The following is a 25,756-nucleotide window of genomic DNA, read 5'->3' as shown; positions in this document are numbered from 1 at the left end:
GCAGCAGCAGCAGCAGCAGCGCCGCCACCGCCACCACAGAGCGAGTCAGTCCGTGGCTGGAGGGGGAGGAGAGTATGGAGGGCGGGAGTCACCTCATAGCAACGCAATGGCGTCCCTTCTCCTCCCCCTCGCCTCGGGCTCTGCTGGGTTACACTGCCGCCTGCCTGCGGGAAACAAGGACAGCAAGAAGAGGGGGAATGAACCAGGGGGAGAACTGTACCGTACATATATCATGTGTCCGGGTTGGGAGGAATAGAGCCAGCCACGAGGGCCCGGCCTCCCCCAGGGAAGAAAATTAATTAGGCGCCAAACAGCCTTCTTAATGGGGATTTGCCGGGTGTCAGGATATGACTAACTTAGCCGCAGTGCTTCAGTACTAAATTAATAATGAGCCTGCCATTCCTACCCCCAGCTAAACCTGTGAATTCCGGAGTGGTATTTCAGACTTAATTTGGGAGGAAGAAACCCTTTGCTCAGTGGTCCAGGGCAGGTTTTGTATGCGAGATGGTCACCTACAGCCTTGTGACAGAGACCCAAGCGGGGTAGATGGGTCCACACTGGCTCAAAGCACGGCCTTTACCATTCTTTCTGTTCTAGGGGTGGGTCCAGAGAAGGGAGACTTAGACTGGATCCTAAGTCTCAGCGTGGTCACATGCCAGCCCAGCATACAACACTATTTTAAAGGCTTGTTTTCCCTCTGCCAGGCTTAGGTACAGAAGCAGCCCCACTGCTGAATTGGGTTTAGATCTGGTGTAACTTGACAGCAGCTTGCTTTATGCCAACCTCTTGTGCACAGGATTGCTCCCTTAGCGACACTTTCTTAGATTATGATCACACACAATATCAACATTCTCTTTTTCCCATTATTCTAAGTGAAAGCAAAATGCATTGATATTTCAGCTTTACTATAATTTCAGTGCAATTAAACAGGACACACACACATAAAGATCCAGTATAGAGGTGAACTACAGAATATTTCAACACCAACTGAAAATTAGTGCAGTCTTCCCTTTTGTTAAGAAATATAACTTTTATTACATGAAAATGTACATTTCATTTATAATACTTTAATTACACTTTATACAAAGATTTTCTGTCATGATACTCTGAACACAATCACACAGCCAAAACTCATAACATTATATTGTGGCAGAAGCCTTTACTAAAGGCAGACCATTAAATACAATAATATTCAATCTTGTCTCTTCAAGGCTGTAATCCTAAACACACTTAGATAAATGTTGCACTGAAATCAGTGGGTTGTATCCAACACTGAATGAGTAGAGTTCCATCTGCATAGTGGGACTTTTTCTTCTTCAACTCTATCCATACACACCCTCAAAATCTGTTCTGGAGGGTCCTCCAACCCACTGGAGCAGACTTTAAGAGTGCACAGTGGGTGCAGGGTGGAAGAGGATGGGGAAGTTCAGTTGCACAAGTGAAAGTCTGAGCAATTGGAAAAGCAGTGCTGAGTACAAACCAATGGGATTTACTTCCAAGTAAATGTGTTCAGGATCAGAATGCAAGCCTGACATCATTAATAGTGAGAAGTATTTGACCTCAATGGGACTTTGACATAACTGTGGAGGATTTCGGTTCAAAGTGCAAGTGGTTCTTAGAGTACACAACGGTATTTGCAAGCAAACATGATCCATACGGCACATGCAGATTCAGGATATGTGAAAACCCTGACACGAACGGCAAGTCGCACGTGGTCTCCTCTACAGCACAGTATTTCGTCACAAAAAGGAGACCTATTTCAGGAAATGGAAACACAAAAACCAGTCACTCAACTGTTGGATTTTAGACATTTTTTAAAATTGTAAGGCTGGTAATCATTATTACAGAAATGGTTAACTGCAGCCATTGTCTTAATCTGCATACCAGAAGTTTGACATAGCAATTAACCATTCAATTGTACAAAGCGTTTGCTATGAATTTAGCCATACCAAGCATAGCTTACTTCATGAGTTATTTCTATGGCCTGAATGATATCATGCTGACTGATACATTTTGTCATAAAAGTTGACTAACAGATGGCCCATCTTCATCCAGAAAACTTAACAGGTGTCCACTGACCAGAAAAGAATATAAAACTAAAATATGAGTGAGCAGGACTACAAAACCAATATTTGTTAATCTCTAGCTACATGTATAGGACAGTGTTTTTCAACCACTGTTCCGCGGCACACTAGTGTGCCGCGAGATGTTGCCTGGTGTGCCATGGGAAAAATTGAAAAAATTAAAGAGAATTACTTTATATATAGTCAATATAGGCACAGAGTTAATTTTTTTAACATTTTCTAATGGTGGTGTGCCTTGTAATTTTTTTCATGAAACAAGTGTGCCTTTGCCCAAAAAAGGTTGAAAAACACTGGTATAGGACACAGGTGGCGCTGTGGTCTAAACCACAGAGCCTAGGGCTTGCCTATCAGAAGGTTGGAAGTTTGAATCCCTGCAACAGGGTGAACTCCCATTATTCGGTCCCTGCTCCTGCCAACCTAGCAGTTCGAAAGCACATCAAAGTGCAAGTAGTTAAATAGGTACCGCTCCGGCGGGAAGGTAAACGGCGTTTCCGTGCGCTGCTCTGGTTCACCAGAAGCAGCTTAGTCATGCTGGCCACATGACCAGGAAGCTGTATGTGGACATACGCTGGCTCCCTCAGCCAGTAAAGTGAGATGAGCCCTGCAACCCCAGAGTTGTCCGCGATGACTTATCATTCAGGGGTCCCTTTATCTTTACCTAGCTACATGCATAAAATAACCAGTTGTATACTTCAAGGTCCACATGAGAATTATTAAAAATTTTGCCTCAATTTTTCATGCAAGATATTATTAAATTATTTCTCCTTTAAAATTTATTTGTTATTTAAATTTGTTTAAAATTTATTTATTATTAAATTATTTCTCCTTTAAATTTATTTGTTTCTGTTTTCTCAACTTACATGAATATATCTATTATTCTCTTATGCTATGTCATTATTTTTCTTTTGTAGGTCAGTAATTTTAACTTTTTTCTGTTTTATTGTAACTAATATTGAATCTTATATGTTCAGCCTTATATAATTAGCTATAAATGCTTGTAGCTGATATTATATTCTGATTATTTTATTATTAACTGAAAACTTTATTTGCATAGCCAACAGCCATTGCAACAAGGATTCACAATGTACAATTAAAAACAATAGTAGGTAAAAAGATCGATCAAATGGTTATGATTGTCATTCAAATAGTGGCCCTTTTGATTATGTTATGCAACACTCTTGTTGTGATGGTCCTCACCAGTACTGTCACCTCTATCTTTGCTACCCATGGCAGCCGTTTGCACCCACAACATTTTTATCAAGATACCAGTATTGGAACCTTATTTTTTAACAAAAAAAGCACTGATTGTATGCAACACTACAACATAAAAAGAGCAGAAGGAAGTTTACCGAAGGCATGCAGCAAATGCTCTCCTTGCATTTCTGTGTACAAAATGAATGGGAAATCCTTTGAATGTGTGTCCATCCGGTACTGCTCTCCTGATGGCATCTTGAAATTCTTCATTACCTGAAGAAACACCTGTGGTACGTTCAAGTTCATAGGCTGCCAAGGCTGGTGACAAGAGGTAAGAAAGTTGGTCGTCCCAAACTGTTGAAAGACCAAGGTCCTGTATGTTGAATCAAATAAAGAAGGGAATTAGGACCAGCAGGTGCATAACAATGCTTACGGTAGTTCACCTACTTAATACAGTAAAACAGGAGTGGGAAAACCTTTTTTTTTAGCCCAGTTGTCCAGAATGTTTGCTCTCCCACCACTTTCAGACCAAATTTTAGGGGGGGGGGGTGTTATTGTGATGTCAGCTGATATTTTTTTGTCCACAGGTCTTCAGAAGTCCCTTTCAAAATGCTATAGTGTGCAGCACTTTCAACGGGGCTTTGCAGGCACTGCCAGTCAGCTAATTTGTGATGCCTACAAATACACTTTTGGCTGAGCCAGGCTTTTACCTGTCCCATACCTGGAATATAATAGCAGGCCTAACGAGGCCTGTGGGCCACAAGTTGCCCATCTCAGGTTAAAAGGTCCAAGAGTATATTTGGTTAGCAATAATAAGATTTGACCACAATTATTTCAAAATTCAATTTTTGGTCAGAATGTAATTACTACAGGGGGAGTCTTTTAAAAGAGGCCCGTGGAACATGTGTACTCTGTATCCACGGGGCCTCTTTTAAAGGACTCACCCTGTACATAGGTAAAGGTAAAGGACACCTGACAGTTAAGGGCAGTCATGAACGACTCTGTGGTTGCGGCGCTCATCTCACTTTACTGGCTGAGGGAGCCAACGTTTGTCCGCAGACAGTTTTTCCGGGTCATGTGCCGCTTCTGGTGCAACAGAACACCAAAATCAGAGCAGCACACGGAAACACCGTTTACCTTCCCGCCGGAGTGGTACCTATTTATCTACTTGCACTTTGACGTTCTTTCAAACTGCTAGGTGGGCAGGAGCTGGGACTGAGCAATGGGAGCTCACCCTGTCGAGGGGATTTGAACTGCTGACCTTCTAATCGGCAAGCCTAAGGCTCAGTGGTTTACATCACAGAGCCACCCGCATCCCTGTAATTACTACATAGGAGGACTTTAAACACCTATTTTGTAAGCAACAAAATAACTTTCCTAGTAATTATGTGTGTATTTAAATGAAGGGAAAAGGGTAGGGTCACATATAAAATTGTAATTTGCAGAAGGTTAAAAATACTTACTGATTACTCCAATAGGTTCCTCTCAGTCCTCTCGCAACAACTTTATATTTATTAAAGTTATTGGGGGGGAGAAATTAGTGGGGGAAAGGTGTGCTTCATACCATCTTACATTTTCTCATTTCAACTAAGATTTACTACAACAGGAGCAACCCAGTGACAAAGGAATAGGAAAAGAAAAGAAAAGAAAGTAGAGCCTATAGCTTAAAATTGTTACCCCTCATCTTACGCAAATAAGCTTCTGAGACTTGAAAAAGTTATTCCTTCCAATTCTGCCTACCAGCTTTTCATATGGAGGTATTGTTTATGGGAACCACACAGTTTTTGACCTTCAGTGCCAAGTCCTAGTCCAGGAAAGACTTTACCACATGCTTTTCCAGCATGCTGAATCAGGCTTAGGCTTGTATCTACTACAAGAAAAAAAGTGTACAACTACGAGCTATAGTGTGTGTGTGTGTGTAATATCTATGTAATTTATCTATCTATCTATGGGGGAATAACAGAAATAGATAAACATGTAGTGTTTTAAAACAGTGTTCCTCAACCAGCAGTGCATTTTGACTTACTATAGACACACAAAAAATATACTTTTTTTAAAACCACCCCTCCTGGCATCACCCTATTCAGAAATTGTGCACAAAGTTACAAAGTCTAAGAGTCCAGATACAGAATTTCAAAATACAAAAAAATGAGACAAGCTTCAAACATATTTGCTAAGTCTTAAGTATATTTTACATAAAGTAAATTGTTTTACTGGTAAACCAGACTGAGTAAAAGCAGATTGCTTTCAGTTTATGCACAGATGCATCTACATAAATCCAGGATTTCGGCAAGGTGTGGATAGTGCCTATGTACTTGCTTTCTACATAAGTTGGGATAAAGCCAACTGTCCATACCGTGACTATCAAATGTAAGAAAAGAACTGTGTTGACTCAAATACATTTTGAAAATAACTTTAACCTACTGAAATGCAGAAGCAACCAAACACCAATTTGCACACAAATAATGGCATGTACCTTCCTGTGTTCTATCACTAACATTCTTAGTTGCAACTCCAGTTCATTGCTTGTCACTGCAGCATCTACTGATGAAGCACAGAGAGGAGGAAAATGGGGGAGTGCAGTCGTGGCTCCTGGAGAACATACAGATTTGATTGCTTCGCCACTCATTGGTTTCCATTTGGATTCATCATGCAAATCAAAGGCACAGACTTCTACAGCATCAGTAGGTTGGCAGTTTGCCAAAAACTTGTGATGATTGAAAACACATCCTATTGTTCGGTAAGGATACAGTGGCTTGGGTTGTTCAACAACTGGAGGATCATCAGGTTTTATAGGATTGTGGATATATCTGAAAATTAATAAGTATGATTTAATAAGTTAACCTACAAAGTAAAGTAATTTAAAGCCAGAACTAGGAAGTTCCCAAAGCACTTCTCAGTCTACATAGACATTTGGCTGGTACACAGAAAATACTGTCTGTTTTTATTGATCAGCTATGTTTAAGAAGTTGGGAGCGAGTCTCAGGAATGTGCACCCCCCTTTAAAGCATGAACCCCATTCACCCAGGCCTAATAGTGCATGTCCAAAACCAAAATTTGAATCCATGTGCCTCATTTCTCAATGCAACACTTCATCAGAGTAGAAGCCATACACTTTGCCCTCACTCTTGTAGCTGTTCCTCTCTGTCCTTATGTCACTATACCTTTCTATTCCAAACCAGGTATTTTCCACTGTACAACTACCCTTAAATGTAATGATTGGGCATTGTATTAAAAATATTGATTGCAGACAAGAGTTGAAAGAAAATACACACGTTTTGTATGTATTGTCCACTTCTTATTGTGGCATTTCTCCCTACTGGGCTATCTGTCAAGCCTTCCCTCTGCCTAAAATACTCCCTAGTCATATCCTAGACAAGGAATAGGTTAAGTGTTGTCAGTCTGGCCACTGTGACTTGCTGCCCATGATTAGTGCCATCATCATGTAATTGCTAGGAGAGCTGACTGAGAGAAGCGCTTCAATTAGTTTTTCCAAAGTCACAGCCCAGCTGACTCCAAGTGGTGCCATGTTCTTTTAGTCTTGTAGTGTTATTCATATATCCCTGAGTAGCTACAGATTGAGCACAGAATATTGTTCAGCATGCCCAGTATTTGCCATTTTAATGGAGCCATGCATTCAGGATGCCAGACGTGTTCCTGCAATAAAACAAGCAAATAAAGAAGCCCCCGAAAAGAAGCAAAATCACATTAAAGCACATTAGCCATAACTGGGAGTTGGTAAATAAAAAATCAGTAGCAAATGACACATGCAGAATGTTCAGATGCAACACTAAACTGTGGATTGGTATTATGCCTGAGGATTCCTTGAATTTGCTTTAAATTTTATAGCATAATCGATTTACTTACCTATGTCCTGTTAAACTCTCCCAGAAAGTGATTATTCCATCAATCCCATAAGTCATTACCCAAGTGTGAGGAGCTCCTTTGGCCTTTGTTCCTACACAGACAAAAGCTTCTAGTCCAAATCCCAGTAGAAGACTGCACAAAAGGTTAGCGTGATCCTCACAGTCTCCCTGAAGGGGGTGGGGGAGAAATATATTAAAATGTATAACAAGAGTTCATACCAAAAAAAGCAAGGTGTCTTAAATTGACATCTAATGAAAATTTAGCAGATAATGGCAAGGATTCTAAATTTGCAAATTAAAAATAAAAGCAAGAGAGGAAGAGTGAATTGCTTTGTTTAGGTTAGTGACAAAAATATTACCATCATGTTAACATAGATGTTATTGAAAGAAAGGGTTGACTCCAATGCAAGTCCTACTCAGATGAGGCCTGATTAAATTAATGAACATTACTTAATTTCAATGTATCTGCACTGAGTAAAATTTAATTCAATACAACCCACAGTTAGTATATACAAGATTAAGGGTACAGACAATCATTAACTTAGAATCAAGTATTTCACAGCCTTATACAGAAACTGGATACACTAGGACTTATTCCTGGTCTTACTAGCACTACTAGAGAAAGCCATGCGCCAAATTCTACTTGAGCAACATTCTGCAAAGTATAATTAGCTTCTATAGTTTAGCAATACTGTAGCAGCCAGCATGATGGGACAGAGACGCCGAGTTGCCTTCCTAACATGGGTGTCACTGCAGCTTACCAGGATGGGGAAGAGCAATGGCAAGATTAGGGTTACTAGGACACATCAACAGGAGCCATAACCTCACCACTACCTTGCCCTGCCCTGCCCCCACCCAGGAGTGCCACTCCACCCCCATCATGCTGGCTGCTACTGGTGGTATGCTTCCTTCTCTGATCATGCCCGCAGCCATTTCTCCCTTACATGGCATGGAAGGATGTGTATTGGGACACCCACAACTGTTGTCAATGAAACTGTGTACTTTCTAGCTGGTCATACTAGAGTGGTGTAGCATCCACTGTAGTCCAGGCATTATATGTGCAACACTTTCTGCATATTTACAGAAGAAATTCAATAAGCAATTAAACATTTCTTAATCTTCCAAATGCTGCTATAACACATCTACCATGTGGATTTTTAAATATTAAGTTGTTTATAAATGTTTTAAAATAAATAAGTTCATACAGTCAAGTTTATGAAATAAAATATGGAAAATTTACTGCAACAGAAGTACTGAACAGTATTGCAATGCATGTGCATGTGGGTGTGTTTACTGGCCATTTCACTCTCCCTGCTTCAGGCCTGCTGCTGTAGAACATTAGGGAATGCAGCATGCTATATGGGTGCTGAAGCTAAGATGGGACAAAAGTTTGCATGAATACCAAAGTGCAAGATTTCTGGATAGATTCAAAGAATCATAGAACTATAGAGTTGGAAGAAGCCACGACTTAAAACAGATTTACACCATGAATTGATACTACAAAATAAAATTTAAGGATTGTCAGGTACCTTATTTCTACATAGAAAAGCCAGAAGAGTACACCACTGTTCTTGTTTACTATTTCCTCCACCAATGATAGGGGCTCTTTCATAACCAAGCACACTGACAAATCTTGCCGCTTGCCTGGGTGTGTCTAGAAGTCGGCCTGCTCGAAGAGGCTTGACATATGAACAGACTGGCCTGTTTATCCCATTTTCATCCTGCATATAAAAATATACAAAAGGCTATCAAATGAAGTTTAACAGAAAGAAAATATGGAAAAAATTACCGTACCTGTATCTTCCACATAATTAATGGGATTCTCTACCACAACTGCTCTAGAACTTCCTTTCCCATTTGTGCCTCCAACGAAAGCAAGAACACTTAGATTTTTTTATGGTGGTTTGGAAGATATCAGGTTTTACGGTTATAGTTACACAATGTCCTGCTTTACTCCATTCCAAGGTTACTTCTATAAAAGAGCTACAAATGTTTCATTCTTATTAGAGTCCAAGGGTGATGAGAAGGCAAAGATTGTCATCTTACTTTCAAAATCCTGCTCATGCCAAGTTGCATGAGCAGCTCCATCAACAACCTGCACTGAGAGCTAAGCAGGAAGGAACTGAGAGGGGGATGCCTTGCCACTCAGAGATAAACTTATTTACCGTATTTTACGCTCCATAAGACGCACTTTTTCCCTCCTAAAATGGAAGGGAAAATCGCTGTGCGTCTTATGGAGCGAAGGCTTCGCTCCCACTGCCTCCCCCCATCCCCCGTCGCGTTCAGCGGAAGGTGGGGGGAGGCAGCAGCGATGTTGCTGGATCATGCCAGCACCTCCGTTCACTGAAAGCAGCTTCTTTCGGCGAGCGGAGCTGCTAGCACGATCCACCAACACCTCCGCCGCCTCCTCCCACGTCCCACAGAACGCGACGGGGGATGTGGGGAGGCGGCGGGGAGCAAAGGGGATGTTGGTGGATCGTGCCAGCAGCTCCGTTCACGGAGCTGCTAGCACGATCCACCAACACCTCCGCTGCCTCCTCCCACGTCCCGCCGAACGCGACGGGGGATGGGGGGAGGCGGCGGGAAGCGAAGGGGATATTGGTGGATCGTGCCAGCAGTTCCGTTCACGGAGCTGCTAGCACGATCCACCAACACCTCCGCCGCCTCCCCCCACGTCCCGCCGAACGCGACGGGGGATGTGGGGAGGCGGCGGGGAGCAAAGGGGATGTTGGTGGATCGTGCCAGCAGCTCCGTGAACGGAGCTGCTAGCACGATCCACCAACACCTCCGCTGCTTCCCCCGACCTCCCGCCGAACGCGACGGGGGATGGGGGGAGGCGGCGGGAAGCGAAGGGGATGTTGGTGGATCGTGCCAGCAGTTCCGTTCACGGAGCTGCTAGCACGATCCACCAACACCTCCGCTGCTTCCCCCGACCTCCCGCCGAACGCGACGGGGGATGGGGGGAGGCGGCAGGAAGCGAAGGGGATGTTGGTGGATCGTGCCAGCAGCTCCGTTCACGGAGCTGCTAGCACGATCCACCAACACCTCCGCCGCCTCTCCCCACGTCCCGCCGAACGCGACGGGGGATGTGGGGAGGCGGTGGGGAGCAAAGGGGATGTTGGTGGATCGTGCCAGCAGCTCCGTGAACGGAGCTGCTAGCACGAACCACCAACATCTCTGCTGCCTCCCCCCATCCCCCGCCGTATTCGGCGGGAGGTGGGGGGAGGCAGCTGCGATGCCTGCTTTTGGGATCGGTGGGCGGCAGGGAGGTTGGTAGAGGATTTCCTCCACCACCCCACGCGCTGCCCGCCAATCCCAAAAGCAGGCTTTTGGGATCGGTGCAAGGCATGGGATGGTGGAGGAAACAGCGGGGATGCTGCTGCTTTCTCCACCACCCTGCGCCCCGATGCCAAAAGCAGGCTTATCCCCTGTTGCCTTAAAGGGACATGGGGAGGAGGGGAGAAACCTTCTCCCCTCGTCCCCATGTCCCTTTAAGGAAGCGGGGATGAGCCGCTGTGAAGGGAGAAGGGGCTTCCCCTCCAGCACTCCCCTCCGTGTTTTTTAGAGGAGGAAAACCAGGAAAATATTTTTTCCCTGGTTTTTCCCCTTTAAAAAACAAGTGCGTCTTGTGGTCCGGAGCGCCTTATGGACCGAAAAATACGGTAATTGAATAGGTCTGTCTAGTGGAATGAGTGGAAGGGACAACCAGTCCAAGTATCTCCTCCTCTACTGCAGGAAAACAAGTGTTTTGAATCAGTAAAACATAAGGCAGCCAAGACTTGTGGGGTAGAATAGTTTACACTATGACAAGTTAACTGTTAAATATTCCAGTTCTCAGCAATGAATACAATACAGTGTTGTACTGGAAAAACCAGTAAATTTGGACCTGTAGCAAGAATCAGGGGAAAAAATAAGTTGACAGACCTGTGCAAAAATTTTCACCAGTCTTGTGTTGTGTGAAGTCCTAATCTGCAGATATTCTCTCCACCACTGCTTAGCATAAACAAGAAACAGGCGTTCTTTTTCTGCTGTTTTCTGGCGTTCTAGAGAAAACTGCAATTCAGATACAAACACTATGTGATATATGTATGCACATACATTTTTAGCCCTATTTCCCAGAACATGTACAAAAGTGCCTTGGATTCTGATTGTTGCTTTTCAGAAGAATATATATAGACTGGTTGTGCCTATTCCAGTGCTGTCATTGGCTTTGAATACAATGTCAATAAAGTAAATAGAAATATGTTTGGACATTTTTTTCTCCTAGCAGAGTATTCCAAAACTTTCTTTGAAGCAATAATATGCAGGAGTCATAGAATCATATAATTCACCCTGGATATTATTATGATTTCAAGCACTTAGGACAAGGAACTATGATTTGTTTTCTAAGTACATTGTTGATACACGTCAAGAGATGATTTATCAAGTTCCACATTACTCAAATGTAGTTTCCACCAAATACACAAGGATTAATCAGTTTAATCCACAATACTATGGACTCCTTCATACAGATGAAGGGATCCTCAAAGAATTACCAGGTACTGGAGAGTGGGGATTCCCTGCTTCCCACACCAGTATCCATATATTAGGTGTGGATTTTTTTTGCAGAGCACACATATCTATGCACATAAGTTTACATTTGCAGAGGAAAAGCCTAAGACGTGGATGCTGCAGAGAAGCAAGCTACACAACCTTGGGAGTGGGACCAGCAGCACAACCAAATTCTCTAGTAATCACGTGAGGACTTCTTTACCTGCAGGACTTGTGTGCTACAAAGATCAAAAGCAGATAAAGTAAAGCTGAAGAAATAATTCTAGGGAACATCAGTAAACCATGCTACTAAGGAGAAGGGAGAAATTTACTGCCCAGTCTGATCTACATGCATATGCAGAAAAAGACAGAAAAGTGGTTGTTTGGGCAAACTACAGTAATAAATTCATGGTGCTGGTTTAACTAGTGGATATATATAAATCAGCTGATGGACAGTGCCCTCTTGTGGTCAGTCTTGATGGTCAGAACAAAAAGATGGGAGGAAATATGAGCAAAAAATCTCTTTTAAGAATATGTAAGCTTGCTTTGCTAATTCTCCAAGCCCAAGCCAAACTGGTCCATAACCACAGGATTGCCTTCTTATTCCGTTTTTAATATTAATTGTAATATGACATGGGCTAAATCTGACAGTTAAAGGAATGGGCTAAATCTGACAGCATGATTTAGATTAGAACAATGAAGGCATATGAAAGTTGTCAGATGGCTGGAGACTGTCAACTCTCTTGTTTAAATGTTTAATCTGTAAATGAGCAGAATACTGGAGGGTTGTATTTATTTTTTTTAGTAATGAGTGTTATAGTTTTATTATGATAGCAAAAGTTATTGAATGTTGTAATAGGTTATGCTGTTTGCTTTAATGTGATTTTAAATTGTGTTTTACTCTTTATTGTACTGCAGAAGTAATAAAGATTTTAGTTTGTAACATGACATCAGTCTTGGTTAAATCAGGAGAGGGACATCTGCAGAACATTTGTGACTGACTGTGATGAAACACATATTCAAAAGTTCCTTTGTTTAGAATAACATTAAATCAATCTGATTTGCATTAAAATAATATTGCTTAAAAGGGTGCTTATATAAGTTCAGACTTACCTGAGTAGTAACTATTTCCTGAGAAAGTGTCTTATTTAGCTTTGGATACATTTCAAGTCTGATATTAAGTACTCCAACAGAAACTTTTGATTCTGTACCTTTGGACCAAAATACATGGCTTGATAAGAAAACAAATAATTTTTTAATTTTTTTTTAAATGAACAACAACTCTACAGTGTACATTAAAAAGTCATCAAACAATACTGACAATTAAAGTGCTATATATTTGTTCTAAAGTAGTAATGGGGGGAATCAATAGGACTGCAATTCTAAACACCCTTACCTGGGAGTAAGCCCCTTTGAATTCAATGGGACTTACTTCTGAGTATGCATGGCTAGACATGCAGCCTAATTTATCAACACTTTAAACAACTTCAAATTAAATTGAACAGAATATATGGTTGAATTTTACCTTGAAATGTCAGATTTCAATTCCTAAATACATTTTGGTTAAATTTATCAGCTTGACCTTTTTTACAGCTTATAAAGTAACTTCATTAAAACAACAACTATATTCCTGATTTCTTTGTGTGGCATTTCATTATATTTGGTACAGTTGAGGTTTTTGCATTTCCTGGTATTACCTGGTACTTGTTTTGTTGCTATTAATAATATTAATAAAATTCTAAGTAACTCATTTTTATGTAACCAAGGAGCATATACTTGGGATTCAAAGCCACATCACACCAAATTATATATGTAATTACATAAAAGAATTTCTATCAAAAGGGCCTTCTTTGCCAGCAATTCCAAAAAGTGCATATCAGGTTCTGACATCTCTAACATGTATCTTGCTGGAGGGTATAAATTCTTTTTTAACAGGTGGTGTCAGATACCATCTGTACTACATTTTGCAATGGGGTTTTCCATTGTTATTAACATCACATTTTAAATATGTTTATATATCCAATTCTATTCATCACTATAAATTATATCACCTACATCCCACTGCCACTTAACCTAGCAGAAGGCTTTTGCTCTTTGTTGAGTGAAATGTTATACCAAATGGCTAAGGTTCCTTTACCAGACTGGGTAAGTATCACATTTTCTCTCTTTGTTAACAAAAACAAATATGTATTTTAATAGAGCAGGTATTCAAACAGCAAAAAAAAGTGTTTATGAGATTTTAGCTCATTAGGTGATATGCCACTAAATCATACTACACAACACAAGTACTTATGGTAATCTACTTTTGTCAACTAAATTAAACCCTTACTGCTCCTGTCTCATTTTGAGTAGTCTGTCACTCTCAGACAATATTGTTTTCCACTGTTGAAGTAGTTCTAAAACTTACCTACACCCAGAAGTTCAACAGCAACATTTGTAATCCTCTTCTCAGCACAAAGGACAGACCGCCACTCTAAGAAATAGGATGCTACTAATGTGGTCTCACCAGATGTGTCTGTTTTGATCAAGACAATATGCACTGGATCACAAATTGATAGCATAGTGGTTGCATCTGCCATTTTACTTGCTTCACCTGTCAGCAGCACAGCAAAAGGAAGTTAAGAACAAATTTCTGTTAAAAGCATTTCCCACCCATATAGGCAACCCCTCATTTGCGGGGATTGCATTCTGGGGCATTGCATATGACGGCAGAATGCAATTGACATGTGTAAAAATACTGTATGTAGAATGAGGGTGGGGAACTTGTGTCTTCCAGATGATGCTGTACTCCAACTCATATAAATCCCAGGTCATTGGTCATGCTGGCTGGGGCTGCTGAGAGTTTGAGTAGATGATCATCTGGAGGGCCAGAGGTTCCCCACTATAGAATAGCATAATGAGTTTTGATTGCTGCTCATTACTTAGAAAGCTATTACCAAGGCACTTGAAGTGAAACAGCAATATCAACTCACTCAAGCTTGCCAACTTTCTCATTAGAGCAGATAATTGAGTACAAGAGCTAATAGAATTTTAAAACATTTTCAAATATATATAAATTATCAAGATATGAAAGAGAACTAGAAGAAGCCAAGGAATAACAGCAGTGGTGAACATCTAGCCTGACAGAAGTCCTAATTTGGTCCACAAGGCAGTTCCTCCAAAAGTATGCCCATTGCCTATCTAACATAATATATGACAGGTACAAGACAGGCAAAGATGTAGCTGCAAAGGGAAGATCAGGATCCTTAAAAGTGAACTCTGTTTCTTTGATCCTTTGTTTCAAAACAAGTGGGAAAAGGAACATAAAGGCAAACGTTTGGAATTGTGGGTCCTCTTAATGAAATTCTGCATGTTAAAAAAAGAATGCAGGCTATATTACTGCTTATGGAACAACTACTCTTGGACTATTTCTGAAGCGCAACCCAATACATTATTCAGTTTTAGACTGCAGGCTTCCTTACCCAAGCTGTCCTTATATACTTCAAGTAGAAAACCATCACTGAAATCTGGTTCACAGGCACATGGGACAGGTTTAGAGCGGAAACGTTGGTTTCGGAAATGCAAGCAAAGTGTCAAAGTAGAACAAATTTGACCAGGTAAAGGTTCTGGTTCCTGCAGATGTTCCAGAAAAGCTTTTCCACCCAAAACCTGAAGATAAAGATACCTTCGTGTTGGGTCAATATTTGCTGCAAAGTGTAACAATAAATATAAAAGAGTTGCAAGCATTTCATAAAAATGTATTTAACATAAATAGAAAAAACTACAAAGTAGATTTAAAAAACTAGTTAGCCAAGACGTAGAGTTACAACAACAATCATGGCCAACAACCACAATTCATTCATCCAGAGTGTCCCAAGTATATCTTGTAATTCCCCTACCAAGAAGCTTTTCTAGGGATAGTCCAAAATAAACCTGCCTGGTCACTTATCTGAGAATTATTCTCCAAAATTCCTTCCTGACATATGATCATATTGTTCTCATACATCTACATTATCTAATTTGCTACATTAAGCTAGTCTTAGCAGATACTTGGTAACATGTATATGATTTTCAATGTCATACCAACCTGATCATAATTAAGTTGAATACAACCCAGGCTTTATAACTAATATGTCTCCCCATGAACTGAGCAGGATTCTGCTTGCACAATGTGACTTCACTTTCCTCTCCTTTCAGCCCACCCATTCCAAAAATCTGCTATGAAAGTTATGGGGAACCCTCTGAAGCAGATATGGGGGGTGGCGGGAGCTGCTTGGGGCAGAAGAGGAAGCTGAAGCTCCACTGCATGCGTAGAAGTCCACTTGAACAACGTTTGATTCCACCCCAAAAGCCTTACAATACTAGCTTTAAAATATACATTTATAATACAAAATGAGTACATCAAATACTCAAGGTAGAACCTACTTTTCTTCAGCACTGCTGCCTGTCGGTCAACAAAATGAGTAGAGGGTTTTGGAGTTGAAGTAATTTCTTTGTCATTTATATCCTAGGAGTACATAAATATATCATTAAGGACACCTTCAAGTCAGTCTCTTACAGTCCTTCCAACATAATTAAGAACCCCAGAAATACATTATGCTCTACCAAAATATTCATCCAAGGGACACTTCACATGACACAAACCCAAAGATATTAGGGGGGACACCACAGGGAGCTACATACAGTTAGGAGCTCCGGGTAATGTTCACTTGCATCAAAATACAGGTTTGTAAATATCACATTTTTTTAGCTGGAACAATGCAGGAGCTCATTAAAAACAATGAAGTGATTCATAGGGTTTCTGTAGTTTATAGGCTCTCAATGCATCCAGTACTTCCAAGCCATGCAATGAAAAATATATTAAACTTACTCATAAAGGACTACAATCACACAACCTCCTTTTTAATTCTGCATCACACTGAAACCAATCAAAAGCGATTTTGTATAAAGACAGCTGTCTTTAACTATGCCATGCACTTCTTGTATCACACCAGGAGAGTTTTTCTTCAAATTATACTCACTGTTACAAAATTTAGTTCTTTCATAACATCATCAATGATTCCTCGTCGTGTGAGGGCTTTCATTAGATCTTCTTGGGATAGCTGCTGATGTTGAGGTGGCAGTTCTTCACGTATGGTCTCAGCAAGCACTTCTCGAATCCTGCTGTGAACATCCATCTAAACAGAAACGTTTCTGTTAACATGTGATACAGGTTCTGAATGAAATTCAATACAACCTTTATATAATTAAAAAAGGTGATTCCAAAAAACAGCAGTTTTTAATGCTCTCATAGCACTCAGATGAATGTTCTCCCAGTTATATGTGCACATTTTGGATATGTTCTGGTTTTGTTCCAGTCATCAGAAAGCAACCTAGGAAACCTGTTTGTCATTCATTGCATCATTAGTGGACTTTTAAGAAATTAAGCCAGTTCTTTCATATGCTTACTGAATAAATGAAGGTCCTTTCATCATATAAAAAAACAATGAGTTATCACTACTTTTTAAGGTTGCAGCCCCAATCTCGATCTTTAGGTTGCAATATAAACACTTACCTGGAAGGAAGCCCTATTAAAATCAGTGGGATATAGACAGATAGATATAGATATAGATATAGGCTTCCTCTGTTACTCTGCTACAAGCCTCAGATAACATATGGGAAAACCGCTTTAGAGGATATTTTAAGATAGGTTCCTCCTTCTTTCCCAGTAGTGCTTTCAACGCGGAGAGCCCTTACCTTAGTTAACTGCTGGTGAATAATCTGTTTCAGCTCCGAGGCTTTCTCCGGAGGCAGAGCCATGGCTGGGCAGCTGCTACAATCAATTGGGGAGGGAAACAAAAACGACCCGGGCGTTAACTTTAAGGGGATCTCCCGAAAAGCAACGAGCGGCTTTGACAACAGGGAGACGGGAAGCCTCCCGCGCACTCACCCGCCTGTGTCCAGACCAGCTTTTGCAGAGCCTCCATTGGCTGAGACTTCAGCCAACCAGAAACGGAAGCCTCACCTGCAGCCGGGAACCGGGGCCTTCTAGCTCAACCGCCTTTCGAAACAGTCAGCCTTAGAGGCTGCCTGCAGCAATCGCCTGCTGGCTAAACGGCGCCTTTACTCCCGGCTCCCTTCTAACCCCCACCATTGCAAACACAGCTCGGCTTTTCTCGAGGTTGCTATCCCGACGCAGTAGCTGGCTTTGGATAAGGCCGCGGCGTGGGAAGGGGAGATTGTGACAGGCACTAGGTTAAACAGCACGCCGTGCCGCTGAGAGATAAAGGCCCCCTCCAGGAGAAAATAAATCACACCCCTCCCCACCTCCGCTTACACGTTTGCTTCTGTCTTCCCGTCTCACACGTTGACAAGATGTTCGTTCCCTGCGATGGCTCCGCGTGCCCGGACTTCAAAGGCTTCATGCTCCTTATGGTAACGGAGGTCCCTTCTCTGGGGTTGCGCGCGCGCTGTTGTTGCCCAGGCAGCCGGACTGTCAGTCAGTCGCGAAGCGGGGAGTTAGTGGGAGAGTTTCTCCTTCTCCTTCTTCACAACCTCAGTGGGCTGGAGGGAGAGCGGGCATTAAAAAGAGGTGCGGAGTGGGGAGATTGGTGCACCCGCCAGACAAAAATCGCTGGGCCACTGGCCCTTTGATGGAGGTTGCACTAAATATAAAAGGGACGAGGAGGGCATAGAAGGAACAGAGTGGATCTCCTGAAGGAGGAGCAAAAAATAAAATAAAAAACCTCTCACGTGAAGCATGTTAGCCTGAGAATGGTAATCCCTACAACTGCAAAACCGACTGTACAAAACTAAATTCCTGTTATTATTAAACTAATAAATTTTCTAAGCACTGTACAGAGATTCTCTGTGTCTGTCCTTTTGCTACATTACATGTCCCTCTGACCTCACTTTTCACAACGCCCTTCTCCCAAATCCTAGGATGATGCTTTGCGCATCTGATCAACTAATTGTCAGTGTGGTGATCTTAAAGTTAAAGCTGATCGCTCTAAAAGAACAACTAGGAACAGTAAGCTGTTATGGATTATGTAGCTCATATGTGTACATCATTTCATTTCATCTGCATTTTTTTTTCCATTTCAGCCAGCTGTATCAGTGGGAAATGTTGGCCAGCTAGCTGTAGATTTAGTCATTTCCACAGTTGGCATGTCCAAAGTTGGTTACTTTTATACTGATTGTCTTGTGCCGATGGTTGGAAATAATCCATATGCAACGACAGAAGAGAATGCAACAGAACTTTGTACAAATGCTGAAGGTATGTGCTGTAAACACAAATCTTGTCAAGACACCCTAGAAAGAGACCACACTTCCTTCAGTCCTTAGGGTCAGTACAGGCATTTGAAAATCTGTGCAGAGCAACCACAGGGAGAGAGGGAGAGAGCTTCTGACTTGGAGTTTGATTGCTTTATTTATTTACTTATACATACCTTCATAAAAAAATATCTCAAGGTGGTATTCAAACTAAAAACAGTAAATTGTAATACCTCAGTAAGAGCTGATTGGTAAATAATCTCAGGTTTGAAAGGCCTGTTTGAATAATACAATTTTTAGAAAGCACCTAAAATGAGCAGAGATGGCTCCTGCCCAACCTTTGTTGGCAAGGAATTCCACAGGGCAAGGTCTGCCACACTAAAGGCTTGGTCCCTGGGTAAGGCCAGATGAACCTCAGGGACATGTAGGACCATCAAATGTGCCCTATCAGAAGACTTCATAGCTTGTAGTTGCTGCCTTCTAGCAGCAAGTCATATGAGGTGAGCACTGAAGTTTTTTTTCACAATACACTTTCAAATTGCCACCAGGAAGCAGCACACACAACTAGGGATGTACTTATGTGGCTGCATCATGAGACTGCTCAAACTATTCCATGTGAAGACAGTTTCAAACATCTTACTTTGCTTTTAGAGTGTGATCATTGAAGTTCTCCAATGTGGGGAGCTCGTTGTAGTTATCACTCTAGCATCTAAATTGATAGTCAGCCCAGCTGACAAATGGGTTATGTATAAATAACTGTTAATTGTTCTTATGTTTATGTGTTTTCAGTCTCTTGCAAACATACTTAATCAAGACAGTTACTTGTTTGCTGGGACATATGTGTGTCCCCGCCCCCCCAAAAAGAATCTTCTAAAGAATTGCTACAAGATCCCTGATATGAATGATTCTAAAGGTTCGATATCATAAATGAAATTGGGACGGGTTCAGAAATCTTGATAGCTATGTGGAAGCGTATCAAGTAATATTGCCTTCTGTTCTAATGGGTATTGCTTGTAAGTTCTGAAACAGGTTCATTTCATTGGGCCTTACTTAACTAAATTGTTGCATTTGCAGAAGCCAGCCAAAAAAAAGGGGGGGGACATTTACCCCTCTCCTCCTCCAGATCTGTTCCAGAAGGTTGAGAGAACCCTCAAACCAGCACAGGGCAGGAGGAGAGGGGAACTAAATGTAATTTAATGTGGGTCTTGATAAATTGTTTGTGCTACTTCTTCCTGTAGTGTATGCAGCGCCTTCCAAACAGTTGGCTGTTCTACAGATAAGATCACTATTCATAAAGGTATGTGTGTCCATTGCAAGTTGTTACACTTCAAAAGTGAAAACAAATAATGAAAAATCTTCATGTCCTGACGGTGAGTAATTAAAATTGTCCTATGAGATGTATAATTAACTGTGGGTTAGATGTGGAGTGAAACTTGGGTAAAGTAATGCAGTTGTCCTGGCTCCTGTCCACTGGAGTTCACTGACAGAATCCCAAGCCACTCCAGACTTTATGAGGGAATTGGGCATCCAATTGCAGGATGTAGAAATAGAAAGAATTTTTCCTGCTTGTGGAAGGCACCTTCTAATTCAAATCCATTTCTAGAAAGGTGCCAAATATATTTAAACAACAGAGGATGAAATAAAAATAAATCAATCAATCAGCAAGAATCTGAAAGACATTTAAGATGTAAGTTAACAAATAATCAGTCATCAATTGCTGAATTCAATAGGACAATTGTTCACTGGAAATGGCAAAATAGGTGGTAAATTGTCATCGTTTCAGTATATGGCTTTCCGATAAATCCTTTGAGCTGTTATATGTTGTTACGGCTCTAAAATACAACTTTGACAGTCAATATAGTCTTACTTTTTAAAGGTCACAAGAAACAAACAGCTAAGAAAACATACCATTGCATAATTAACAGTTCAAAAATGTTTGAAGTGCTAAAGACTTAACGTGATAATTTTAAACAACCTTCTAACCTCTTCTCCCCCTCACCCTTGATGTAAAGAATAAATATAGGTCCTTTTGTCAGACGCTACTATCCTGGGTGAAAAGTTGCAGTTTTGCCAAAATTGTTCTTCTGTCCAGCAGCCATGCTTACCAGCGTAATGACCAACAGCTTCATGGGTATGTCTGTGCCAACTGTTAGAAATGTTTTTTTTAGGGCGGAATCCATCGTTGTATGAGTGGAATTCTATTCATGTAGCTGAAATTTACCTTCCCCTGCTTCCCGCAGCACTGCCCCATCCACCCTCAAAATCTGCTCTGAAGGGTTGCGGGTCCGTTTGGAGCAGCTTTGGGTGTGGGGGCTGCATGAATGCTTACGTGAGCAGGTCTCTAATTTTGGTGCCCAGAAAGCTTTGAATACAACCTGATGATTTAATTTAATTTTGTGCTTAGATCTACAATCACCTTAGCTTCCCAGAGCATCTTTCAGTACCCCGAAAGAAGCCATAAGTGCAGTGTGTCATAAATACATGTTCAGTCTTTCTAGCAGTAGCTGCATGAACCCCTTAAGATAGGTCAGTCTCAGGCCTGAGTGTTTTTCATAGATGACAGTTGGTATTCAGTGCACTTATTTTATTAACGCAAGGACTTTTGGCTGCTTAACAGGGCTGCACCTCCTTTTCCTGCACCCCTGGCTCTCCAGAGCTGATCTGAGGAAGTTGCAGGATATGCATTTGGATGTGGGGGGAATTCTGTTGTGAAAATCCTTGTGCTAATGGAACAAATGTGTTGGATACTGCCCAATTTCTATTTATTTAGAAATTTTCTAATCTGCTTGACATAAAAAGCATCTTAGAAAATAATTAAATAACTCATAAAACCATAAAAGGTAAAATGCTACAGCAGAGAAACATAGGCAATGTGAGAATATCTCTATTTGGGCTGGTGTTGGATCAAAGGTGTGTTTTAGTGTTATATTTTAATATGTGGCTGGGGAGACCCGGCCAGATGGGCGGGATATAAATAATAAATTATTATTATTATTATGTCCTCTTATACTAGGAATCATTAGGTACTTGAGAATAGGAAAGGTTATACTGGTTAAACCAACTCCAGCCTCATCATACTCCAGTTATCGATGTCCTAAACTTCCTTTTTCTTATTTTCCGTCTTTGATCTAAAGTTACCTAGAACATTTTTGTCATCCACAAAGTCCCATTGTTCTAGCAGGACAGAGTAATTTTTCCTTTCTCGTGTGCATATTGCTAGCAAGTTGGCATGTGCAAAATTGTCTTTCATGACAAAGGTGCAATTCAGTATGCATTACAAATCAAATAAACCTACTTTTTCAAAGTTCCCAACTGTAATTTGTGGCAGCTTATGTGTATATCTCATGGTTTATTGACAGCACCTCATTGCGATATTTGCTTTCATCTGCTGTTGAGAAAGCAGTTGGAGATCAAATGCAGAGACTGAACAGGAGAGAATTGGAGCAAACAGCCGCTTTCCCTGGCGTAACAGATGAGAAAGTGTTCCACATTCCAGGAGGTGGTATCACAAAACTATTGTTCACTGAAAGGTTGGTGAGGCAGTAAAAAAATAATATTGAAAATTACAATTATAAAGTGCCAGTGAAAGGCACTTTGCACTGGAAGAGGACACAAATGAGTACAGTACCTTATCAAGTAGCACCAAAGTTAAAATTAGCAACTCAAATTACTCTGAAGTTGGAGTACAACATGTTATCAATGGAAATGTTGGCAGAAAAAATATGATGAAATTCTAATCAAAGCATAATTTAAGAAACCAAGCACCATTAAGTCACCATCACAATTTAGAGTGAATTTATCGACCGGTAATTGCTTTTTCCTACTTTTTTGTGCAGCTAGTGCACAGAGGGCCACTCTGTTTTACAAAGCTAATATTTTTACATAGAAGAAACTGAACCATTTATGCTGGGCTGGGCCCGCTTGCTTGTGTGAACAAAGGTTTCAGAAAGCAATCTCTTGGATCTTCCACCTGAGGTTGACCACAAATACAAAGTCTATCTGCATATGGGACCTTGTAGTAACAGCCATCCAAGACTGTAGTGGGAATCATTTGGAAATAAAGCTCAATAAAGGCATTTATGAAGGAAACTGGTGAGAGCTTGGTCACATAACTGGCTCTAAAATTATCTGTTCTCAAGAGTGGATACCAAGAGGAAAAGTTGGTGTTTGTATTTAGTTGTGTCTAATTAATCCCTTCTGGATTCTGCCAAGAGCCAATCCCTTAGTTCACACTTATTCAAGGTCAAAGCAGAGCTGTGTTGTTAATGTACCTGTCCTACTGTTCTCCACTCCATTCCTCTTGGTCCTTTTAAGGTCTTAAAATTTCAGGGAGTATCTTGGTGGTTCTCGGACAATGTGCTGTAGCAAACGGCATGAAATTCTTGCTTGATCAAGCTTGGTTTTTATGTCACCTCAGCTTGCTTTAAGAAAGAAAAATGCTGGATTAGCTGGATTGTTTTACTTGTTTACTTTGTGTTTGTGTGTGTGTGATTCTATGGCTTATAGGAGGGTGAGGGAACATGTGGCCCTCCAGATGTTCCAAGACTACAACTCCCAGCAGGCTTGCCAATGGCTAGAGTCAGCAGAAGTTGTAGTTCAACATCTGGAGGTCCACATTAATCCATTCCAGGCTTACAGTCCAAACATGAGCAAGAGTGCCAGGAGAGAAATTTTCTGTCCAGTTATTTAATTGGTTTTGCTTTTATTCCAGTTGTTCAAAGGGTATTCCAATGATAGTTTTGCTGAAGTTTTGCTCAGAGGGAGACAATATCCCCGATGCCCTGGCTCTTGCTGACTACCTTAATGAATGGCTCCAGCTAACTGCAAACCAAGTAAAAGTATGCCAGCCCACAATAAACATGGTACGTTTTTTTTAGTTTTGGAATTCTAGCACTTGCAAAAGTGCTTCTAAAGTGAAATTACGAATACTGTTGCAACATACAAATATTGTTGTACTGTAACCTTTGCCCTTTTGTCTTCAGAGGCGATGGGCTGGATCCAAAGTTACTGTTCAGTGAACAGAAGGGCTCCTTCTGTAACCTTTAGATCAGCTTTTCACAGGGCTATGGGAGGATGGAGGAATTGACAAAAAATTTTTTTGCCTCCGAGCCCCTGCCCTGAGGCATATTGTAGCTTGCATGCTTCGTTCTCACCTGGCATTTGTTATGGGGATGCCTTGAAACAACTTGTATGCTTGGGGACACATCATGGCTGCAGATCTGGAAGAAAAATTCAGGGAAGTTCCTTCATTCAGACCATTTCCTTAGAATGGTTTGAAATTGTTGACATAGACTGGGAGCCGCAGGTTGCATTAGAACACTTTTACTTAATAGCCATATAATTGAATGCTAGAGTATATATAAATACATGTGTTTGAGACAATGTGCTTTTGCTACTTGAGAATAAAACTGTGTTGTGACTTTTGTTTTCTGAAATTAGGAAAGCTGCAGTTCTCCAGCTAAATCTTCCAGATGGAAAATACCAAGTTCCTGGAAATTACTCTATGGCAGTGGACTTCCACCTGCGTTGTTTTAAATTCTCCTTTTGTTTATGGACCACTTATTTAAGTTTTACACTTTGGATTCTAATATGAATAACAGCTGTGCATAACCTTGTGTGAAACTGAATGAGCAGATCTTTCTGCCAGAGATATTTTAATATGCTGAGGCTACCTAAAGAAAATTGTAACATACAACTATACAGAATGAAAATACTTTCCCCATAATAAATTCAATATCTGTAAGCTTTTAGTTTAGCTTAACTTTTGAAACATTCTAGGTCTTTCCTCATTCTTATTCAGATGCTTAATTACTTCTGTCGTAATTCATGCAGTTAGGAAAAATCCAGGTAGTTGAATGCAAACAGAGTTTGAAAACATATTCCATGTGATATGTAACACACCCAAAAAAGGATGATGGGCTTGTTGGAAATGGAGGTGGTGAGAGGCATCAAACTTTGTGTGGTATCTTGTAAAGACTGTCAAAAATTCTGGCACAAAGTACTATTGCATATTTGAAAAGATCACAACTTACCATATCCAACTTCAATACAAAAACAATCTTGTTGAATTGAGATTTGAGCTATCAATCTTTTGAATGAAAACATATGTACACATTCACACACAAACAACCCTTAGAGTTACAATGCTGAGCAGCCTAACTGGGGAAATGCTCAGAGATCTGCAGACATAACATGTACAGGTATGTCTAATATCCAGCATTTATATTCCCAAAGCTAGCTGCTTTTTGACACTTTAAGGCAGGCTTCCTCAGCCTCGGCCCTCCAGATGTTTTGAGGCTACAATTCCCATCAACCATGACCACTGGTCCTGCTATCTAGGGATCATGGGAGTTGTAGGCCAAAAACATCTGGAGGGCCGAGGTTGAGGAAGCCTGCCTTAAGGTGTTCAGAAGAACAGTAACTTCAATGAATATTTAGTTCACTTTCCACATTGTGTAGATGATGATCAACAATACTGTATTTTTCAGTCTTAGACCAAAGTTGTTACTCCTTCTATTTCCAGCTTTCAGAGGTAAGTACCATGCCTTATGTAGCAAAACAGTGCCACCCACATGCAAGAGAAAGGTAGGCTAGGGAAAATCCAAGGCTTACAGAAACATGCAATTTTTGTTTTTAAAAATTAACTGGGAAACAGAAAAGCAGCTCAAGACTGAGTGTAATGTTTCAGTTACATTTGTATATTAAAGTGTGAATATGTTTCTTTTGTTGAAGGGTAGACATTTTACCCAGTCTTTGGAAGGTGGGATATAACAAGGATAGGGTTAATACTGATGTCAATTTTTAGTTTGTTTTCAGTACACATGCTTTATTTTCAGAATACTCAAACCTTAA

General features: G+C 40.8%; 2 protein-coding genes across 4 annotated transcripts; one reads left to right on the top strand and one right to left on the bottom strand.

Moving 5' to 3' along the window:
* Positions 1 to 1,057: 1,057 nt before the first annotated feature.
* Positions 1,058 to 17,985, bottom strand: CEP76 (centrosomal protein 76). 2 transcript variants are annotated; one of them, XM_033154850.1, is made up of 13 exons: positions 17,970 to 17,985; positions 17,390 to 17,465; positions 16,675 to 16,830; positions 16,079 to 16,160; positions 15,136 to 15,360; positions 14,082 to 14,267; positions 12,788 to 12,885; positions 11,069 to 11,197; positions 8,674 to 8,865; positions 7,146 to 7,312; positions 5,755 to 6,088; positions 3,434 to 3,651; positions 1,059 to 1,754 (listed from the first exon to the last, which is right to left on the bottom strand). In XM_033154850.1, the coding sequence occupies exons 2-13, from the start codon at positions 17,450 to 17,452 to the stop codon at positions 1,616 to 1,618; spliced, it is 1,989 nt and encodes a 662-aa protein (XP_033010741.1). In that variant the 5' UTR covers positions 17,453 to 17,465; positions 17,970 to 17,985; the 3' UTR covers positions 1,059 to 1,615. The 2 variants fall into 2 exon arrangements, with proteins under 2 accessions (XP_033010742.1, XP_033010741.1); XM_033154851.1 differs by lacking the exons at positions 11,069 to 11,197; positions 17,970 to 17,985 and having other exon boundaries at positions 1,058 to 1,754; positions 17,390 to 17,623.
* PSMG2 (proteasome assembly chaperone 2) lies at positions 17,964 to 24,678 on the top strand. Of its 2 annotated transcripts, none has more exons than XM_033154852.1 (7): positions 17,964 to 18,067; positions 18,737 to 18,908; positions 20,143 to 20,201; positions 20,917 to 21,035; positions 22,264 to 22,434; positions 23,616 to 23,766; positions 24,344 to 24,678. In XM_033154852.1, the coding sequence occupies exons 1-7, from the start codon at positions 18,008 to 18,010 to the stop codon at positions 24,437 to 24,439; spliced, it is 828 nt and encodes a 275-aa protein (XP_033010743.1). In that variant the 5' UTR covers positions 17,964 to 18,007; the 3' UTR covers positions 24,440 to 24,678. The 2 variants fall into 2 exon arrangements, with proteins under 2 accessions (XP_033010743.1, XP_033010745.1); XM_033154854.1 differs by lacking the exon at positions 17,964 to 18,067 and adding an exon at positions 18,378 to 18,409.
* Positions 24,679 to 25,756: the final 1,078 nt, after the last annotated feature.

Source organism: Lacerta agilis, chromosome 7 (assembly GCF_009819535.1).
Source record: "Lacerta agilis isolate rLacAgi1 chromosome 7, rLacAgi1.pri, whole genome shotgun sequence".
Classification (NCBI taxonomy): Eukaryota; Metazoa; Chordata; class Lepidosauria; order Squamata; family Lacertidae; genus Lacerta; species Lacerta agilis.
This window is presented reverse-complemented; position numbering and strand designations above follow the sequence as displayed.